Here is an 8,321-nt window from a genome sequence, read left to right as displayed (position 1 = left end):
ATGTTGTTGGGAAGGTTGTTCCACTTCCAATCCAAGCTGAGTGGAATAAGGTTGCGTCATTTCGATCAAATATACTATTACAAACATTACCCGAACCTGCAGGTGGTGGTAGTTCTTTACATTCGACATCACATTCATCTTGGGTGCATATTGGGGATGTTGTCATTTTGTAGTTCAAATAAAGAATTTGACGGCTGTATTTTATTGGTGGGAAGACATACTCTTTTTGGAGGTCTCTTGGTCCCAATCCTTTGGTGTACACGTACGTTGGTGGGACATCTTTTATACTACAAGACGAGACGTTGACTTCTGATTCTTTAGTACCATGGTAGCAATATCCAACATTCATTCCGCCTTGTGCTCCTGCATTATAATTCTGCAAGATGAAATTATAATAATAATTTGCTTTCAACAACATTGTTTTATATGAGCCTTCTAAATTCTTTTGGTAGCTTGAAATGTACGTGTTAACTGTTGCAAAACGAGTGTATTTGCCATCTTCCAATTGCATATCCAAAGTGCCCATTTCGTCTGTTTTAATAAAAAGGGTGTAATAGCCATCATCTGGAACAACTAAAGTTCCCTCAATTTTATTGAATGTGGGTATATTAACATTTCCAACTCTGTCATTGTAATTATTAATTTGCATTGCATTGGAGTATCGTATGTAATCGTATTTTGACATGTCGCGTCCTTTCATTATTGCCTCGACATCCGACATATTGTTTAGATTTTTTTCAGATACGACCTTATAGCCATATCCACGTCGCGCTTTATTTTCAGTGACAAACTCTCCTTCGTAGATAATTTCTCCGTTCTCTCCGTTGGCTTTAAAGGTAAACTTTATTTTAAAAGTATCACCGTCACTTGGGTTGTTTGTAGGGGTATAATCATAAACATTTTCTTCAATCTTTTTGATGTTCCCTTTTGTAAGTCCTTGAAGTATTTCAAACTTGATGTTCTTTGTTGCCTTATCCATTGCAGTAGCGGCTGTAAAGTTGAGTCTTGTTGTAATATTATACGGCAATGTGTAAGTTCTACCATATTTATTGCCGTTGTATGTGTGCGAGTAACTCATGAAAAATGGGAAGAAAGTTGGGTATTTGTACTTCTTGATCTCAGCAAGAATATTTGCGTCAATTGCCCACTTGAAAATATTGCAGTAATATTGTGTGTCTCGTTCAATTGCTCTTGCTAACAAAAGACAGAAAATTCCAGAGTCTGTTCTGGTCTTTCCAAACGTTGTTTCATAATTTTCATTGTAATACATGTAATAATAATTGTTTATCAATTGTTTCACTGCAATTGTGCCAAATCCAAAAGCTGGAGTCACATATGTTCTCAAATAAAGTTGGTTTTGTGAATCATCAAAAACAGGTTTCATTGTTGCAAACCCGTCAGTGATATACTCCCAACCAGAAAATCCTGCACCTCTTTTTGCAGAAATGTTGTTATAATCAATGTGGAAGATCGCATTTATTACATTGTTGTTCGTCTCAGAAGCACCCATTCCCCATTCACCACCTTTTAAGTATGTTCCTTCCATGTGGTGATTCATTTCATGCAAAGTTCCCCAATTGAGTTGAGTTATCATAGCTTGTTTATTAACAGTGGAACCAGCCCAAGAGCTTGGCATTTGACAAAACCATGCACCAACAAAAGCGACAGCAGCACCAGCATCAACTCTTTCGTCAAACATCATAGAAATTGGCATGGGGAAAAATGTCCCAGTAACAGTGTTCCCAACACTAATTGCTTCATGCCACCATGTTCCTACAAATTCTGCGTCTTCAACTTCTCTGACGTTTCGTGCAGTCATGATGAGTCTGATTCCAGGTGTTCTGATTTCGGCAACATTCCCTGGAGCATTTCTCAACTCTTCATTCCACTGTTTGTTTGTTGTTTCACCATAATTGATTCGGGGAGCAAGTCCCAAATTGTCGAAAGTCAAAAAGAATGGATTCCAATTGCCAGTACTACCTCCTGTATACACATAAACTCCGCCTCCAAAAGGTGATCCCAATTTGTATTGCCGATTATTGTCTAGCATAGATTCATGTAGTGGGAATTGGTAAGAGTCTAATGGCATTCGGTTGCTGGAAAACTTTGCTACATTAAGCCAATGTCTATCAGCAGATCTACTACACTTTCCTATACAAAGCACAAGATTTCCGTCACCAATGTTGAGGTCTTGAGGAATTGTCACTGTAAACAACTCACCTGGAAATACCCAACCAACTAGACGCATTCCAGTCAACTTGCCCATTATTCCGTATTTAATAGATACTCTGTCCGCTTCCCAGTTAACACCACTTGCTTCAAATTGTTTTTCTCCGCCCAATTCAGGATCCATTCGTCCGTAGGATCCATTGTTTATCATTGTCAATAAATCTGCCCATATTTGGGTGTTTTCTTCAATGATGGCAGTTTTCTCTTCAGTTGTGAATGATTCTTTTGTTCCCCAATATGGATATTTTGTGTATTTCATCTTCATGATCTTTGGCTTGAGACCAGCGAATTTGGTGCGAGAAATAACTTCAAGTGAGTCCAATTCATTGACCATGTAAGGGTTGTTGACAACCAACTGGGGACTCGGAGGTATTTCACCAGAAGAGTCATCTTTAGAAAGAACAACACCAAGAGTAACTGCGATAATAATAACAACACAGAGTGCAGAAATGATAGAAACTCCTACAATTAATCCAATTAATAACTTATTCATCTTTTAATGATTTGGAATGTAATATAAAGACGCTTTTATTGCAAACGGAAAACTGACACTGTAATTTGTCTTGATACACTAGCAACGAAATTTTGTAAGTTTGAATAATTGGTTTGTTTTAAAAACATATTATTATTTTATTTGGAATTTCTTTTGATATGTGCATTCTTATGTGTTTTAAATTCGATTAAAAAAGTACCTAAAATATCATATTGAATGGAGTTTTTAAAAAGATAATTATTACTTTGGAACACAATTTGTTTATTTTCAAGCAAATCACTTTTAGTTTTACATTCGATTGTTATTTATAAATTTTAACAATTCTATAATTAAAAAACAAATGTTTTAGATATTTTTAAATATTTTTATTTATGATGCAATTTTCTAACAAAATAATTCTTTGTAATTGTGTTAAAATTAGAAATAAATAACTATTTATAAATAAATAATTATTCTTTTCAATTATACTTGTTAATATAATTACAATTACACAGTAACATTACTTTATCTTTAATGTTTTGATTCTTTGTCAATTTGTTATCATATCTATTTTTTTATGAAAACAAAAACATTATAAAAATTATCTAATTATTAACAATTTTTAAATTGGGTGTTTATTAAACATAAAAATACAAAATATTTAACAATTTTCGTTAAACTATAAATAATTATCTCTAACCATATTTGTTTTTTTTCATAATTCTTGTTTTTTGATAATCATTTGTCTGTCTATTCAACTAACTACATTAATTTTTTATGAAAACATGATAAAAGTTATTTATAATTATATGAGCAATTCAATTAACATTTTTTAACCTTCTCATTTAAAATAGATATAGATTTTATTCGTTTTAAGTTATATTTAAATGAAATAATAATAAGATAAGAGATTTGTGAAATAATTGGGTTGATTTTAATAATTATAAAGAATGTATTATCATCAAGTTAGTAATACTGGTTAATACACAGCATTTTTCAACAACACCCAAATAGTTTGTTTCTCATTCACTTTTTGTGTCTTTTTGGGAATGGAATTGGTGACTTCTCAAATTAACACTTTAAATAACACCAAACAAAAATCAAGTGTAAAAAATAGGAAATCTTGAAATTATAAAATATTAACTATGTTTATGAAAGATATTATTTGAATTACAATACACAAGCCAAAAAGTAAAAAACACATCAAATTACAATATATCTCAGTAAAACAAATTAATTTTAAAAAATTGGGTTATTCTTAATGTTGAGTCAACAACCACATTAATAATTACTTTTTATAATCACAAGAAATTGATCAAAAAACAAAAATATTAACAGTTTTGTTATTTTAACAATAATCAACACGTATTAGTGACTATTTAAATGCACAAAACTTGTTTTATATACAATTTTTAAAATTGTTAATAAAAGACTCGAAAAACAATAGCGGTACCGTTTGTTAAATGTTTTTTTACTCTTGGATACAAATTAAGTGCTATTGTTTAGAATTTTTGCTTATTGTGTTGTTATAAATGTGTATTAAATCTGTAATTGCTTTGTAAACCTTTTAAAAAATATCACTGGCTCACAATACACCCATTGAGATAGTAGAATAAAAATTGTGTTGCGAAAGTGTACTGTGTTGATAATGTATTTTTATTATTATGTATTGTTATTTTTCGTTTTAAGAATAATAATATAATAAATTATCATATTTATATATTGTTAAACTTTAGTTGTTATCACATTATACTTCATTAAACTAATGATTCATTTTAGTTACTATTATTTTCATAAAATTCGGAACTAATAAAATTGGTGTAATTTCAAATTCAAATGACAAGACTTGATGTGTTTTCATTGCAGATTGTAACAAATTATTTGGTCAATTCAATTGACTTCATTAACGTTGTTTGTGTATGTAAAAAGTACGAGTACGTGCTTGAGAGAATCAGAATCAACCCAATACAAATAACACCACAAAACACGCACTTATTTCCTAATATTCAGACACAAAATTTGTTTTCTCCATTTGACATTCAACTCACAAACACGGCAATTGAACGACTCCAATTTTCTTATCCTGTTACGTACAACAAATTTATAGAAGAAAAGAAACACTTTAATGTTTGTCGGTTTGTGAAATACACAAAAGAAGACAGACTAAAGTATGGCAACACAATTCCTCAAAATGTGTATTGTATTGACAACAACTGTTTCAAGAATTGCAAGGAACACGTGGTAGAAATTCCATTTGGTGTCCAAGTAATATTAAATGACGCTTTTAAATGTGCGCACATACAAGAAATTGCCATACCAGACTCGGTGACATTTCTTGGTGATTGTATGTTTAATGGATGCACCAATTTAACACGTGTGACACTTCCCTCTTCACTTAAATACATCCCCTCACAGACTTTTAAAAAATGTGTGTCGCTCAAAGAAGTTGAAATCCCGTCATCTGTCACTGCAATTGGATATGACTGTTTTGGTGATGACTGTGGAATACTCTCCATCGTTGTTACACCAAACATTTGTGTTTCACTCAATGCTTTTGAAAGCTCAGATTTGAATCATATTGAATTTATTGGGCAAGTGTATATAGCTGATTATGTGTGCAGATATTGTTTGTTGTTAAAAAGTGTTAAAATGGACACCACAGTACAGGGTATTGGGAGTCACTCGTTTTATCAATGTGAACAACTTGAATACATTGATGTCCCATCATCACTTCAAATCATCAACACATCGGCATTTGAAAATGCACTTCCTTACGCAAATTTGTGATTCCACGAGGACTTCTGTATATGTGTGCACGTGTATTTTGTGACTGCTCCAATCTGGAGGAACTGCATTTTCCAGAAAACACGAAATTTAGTGGTGTTGATGTGTTTACCAATTGCATTAAATTAAGTGGACTGACACTCCCAAATTTCAATGGGAAATTGACATTCGCAATTAGTAAATACGAAGAGGAAATTGTCAATAAATTTGGGTATACTGCACTTGATGTTGTGATTAATATTGATTATGAAAATCAACAAAATTACAACAACGACGAGGACAGAATTGCAGACGAGAAGTTACATGAAGTGAAAGACATGTTAAACTGTAATGAAGTTGTGTTAGACAAAATAGAACAACGTAAAGTGTTTGACTTTCGTGAAGCTGAAAGTGTTGGCGGACAACGTTTTTATTATAATAAATATCTACAAAGGGTGTACTTCCCATCGACAATTGTGTACTTTAATTTAGAAAACATCAATAATAGTACAGATAATCCCGTTGAAATATCAGAGAATTGTTGCATCAACATGAACAAAGAGTTTTCATATGACATGACTTCTAATTTTGTGTTTCCAACATCCATCACCAAAATTGGTGTACACAACATTTGGTACGGACTTCTTCCAAAAAAGTATGAAGTACCAAGTACTGTTGTTGCAATTGGTAAGAACGCGTTCAATGGGTGCCGTTATCTTGAAGAACTTGTCATACCAAAAAGTGTCACGAAAATTGGGAATGGGTTTGTGAGTGGGTGTAGCGTGCTAACAAGTCTTGTGTGCGAAAATGGCACTTCCTTTGATTTAAAGAAAATCACAGAAAGTGATACAAATACACTTCACGAGTTAACCAGAGACACTACACTGACTAAATTGGTGATTCCAAATGGAGTCACTTATGTGTATAATTGTGTATCAGGACTTGCTGATTTAAAGGAACTTTCATTGCCTTCAACACTGAAAAAAGCAGACAAATACTTGTTTTCCAACAACAAAAAACTGACAAAAATTGAGTTGAATGGAGTAGACAGTGACATTTTTGTGGTCAGCTACGAGTGCCATTTAAGACTCAAAGCACTTGGGTTTCTATTTAACAACATTAAAATGACAGAAAAAGATATTAAAACGTTTGGGTATATATGGGACTCACGCTTGTGTTGGCAAGACGACAGGTTGGTTGAGCTTGAAATGGAGAATTTGCGTTTTATAAACTCGGTTGATCTATCTAACGATAATTTAAAATACTTGGAATCGTCACCATCAATAGGACTGGGGATGTGTTACCATGGGTCTCATGTGAACATTAGTGACAATGTTAAGTTACACAAAAATTTGTTCAAAAATTGGGTGAATTTCACAAGTGTCGTGCTGCCAACCAATACAATCAAAATCCCATCTAATTGTTTTGAAAATTGTTTCAGTCTAAAAACAATAAAACTTCCCAAAAGTGTCACAAAATTGTCTGAATTTAGTTTCTATGGATGTGTATCGTTGACATCTATATTGTGTAACACAAATGTCATTCTTGGAAGAAAGTGTTTTAGTATGTGTGATAATCTTGTTAGTATCCCACAGACAAAATACATTTGCAATTCGGTCTTTGAAAGATGTTCTTCATTGTCAAAAATTATACTTTTTGATGGACTTGCAAATATTCCACATTGCGCGTTCTTTAGGTGTTATAAATTGAGTGAAATAAGTGTACCAAACTCAGTTACACACATTAGCAAATTTGCATTCAAAAATTGCATTTCATTGACATCATTTAACTCTGAAAGTGTGTTACTTGTAGAAGATGGGTGCTTTATGAACTGCGCAAAACTAAACACTGTTTGCTTCAATCAGAAAAAAGTCCAAATTAAATTTGACGTGTTTTCTGGTTGTACTTCCCTTCAAGAAATACGAATTGGTAATGCACCAATCACGTGCTGTGAATTTGAAGTAAGTTTTACAACAAGTAAATACTTCTACGAGAAAATTGGTGTTGTGTGTAATAATGTTGTTTTAACACGACGAGACGTCCACGCATTTGGGCCATCAATACTTAACGAAAAGTGTATACAACGTGTGGATGAAGGCTGTTTCTTCAATAACAGAAGTTCTACAAAATTGGTTTTTCCTTCTCACATTAAGTCTGTTGGATATTACAGTTGCTTCAGCTGTGCCAACTTAAAAGAAGTTGTTCTTCCTGAAGGAATCACAGAAATTCCAGCACATATGTTTGACTTGTGCACATCACTAAGTTCTATTGCCATACCAACCACTGTAACTAAGTTTGGCACCAACTGCTTTTTCTGTTGTGACTTACTTCGTGATAACTCGATGATACCAAAAGAAGCTTTTAATATCGGAAGTGCCAATAATTCGGACTCTGACGATTTAGAATCCGATTCTGAGAGCGATTCAAACTCAAATTACTCAAATTAAATTAACAATTCAACTTTAAAAAGATAATGCAAAAATGAATGATATAACAATGTTTCATATATTGGTTTTGTTGTGAAAAATAAACAAATTAAACATAAATAACTAACTTTTTTATCGAATTTGTAATTTACAATCTTGTTTTGTGGTTTGTTACTAAACAATTTGAGTCGTTTGTTTTTAGCAATCAATAAAAAATCATATATATATATATCAGTTGTATTTTAAAAAATAAATACAATCGATGTTATACAAAATCCTATACAATGTTATGTATATCAATACAAATATTTAATAAGATTTATTACTTTTGTTTCTCAAATATATCAAGAAAAACCGATTGTCAATAAAAAATAATAACATGGAAATAAAAGTAATAAAAATAACAAAATAAATTCATCATAACATCGAGT

General features: G+C 32.1%; 2 protein-coding genes across 2 annotated transcripts; one reads left to right on the top strand and one right to left on the bottom strand.

The window, feature by feature from the left end:
- EIN_423040 (antigenic protein P1, putative) lies at positions 1 to 2,722 on the bottom strand (the record flags this gene model as incomplete). The annotated part of the gene is made up of 1 exon (XM_004261006.1): positions 1 to 2,722. A coding segment is annotated over one exon (2,722 nt), but the record flags the coding sequence as incomplete, so codon positions are not given.
- A 1,815-nt stretch (positions 2,723 to 4,537) lies between these two features.
- EIN_423030 (hypothetical protein) lies at positions 4,538 to 7,911 on the top strand (the record flags this gene model as incomplete). Its single annotated transcript, XM_004261005.1, has 3 exons — positions 4,538 to 5,331; positions 5,369 to 5,510; positions 5,548 to 7,911. The coding sequence occupies 3 exons, from the start codon at positions 4,538 to 4,540 to the stop codon at positions 7,909 to 7,911; spliced, it is 3,300 nt and encodes a 1,099-aa protein (XP_004261053.1).
- Between the last annotated feature and the right edge of the window lie 410 nt (positions 7,912 to 8,321).

The sequence above is a fragment of the Entamoeba invadens genome (genome assembly GCF_000330505.1).
Source record: "Entamoeba invadens IP1 unplaced genomic scaffold scaff_1105074724689, whole genome shotgun sequence".
Lineage (NCBI taxonomy): Eukaryota > Evosea > Mastigamoebida > Endamoebidae > Entamoeba > Entamoeba invadens.
The sequence above is the reverse complement of the archived record's forward strand: the minus strand, read 5'-3'. Positions and strand labels throughout refer to the sequence as shown.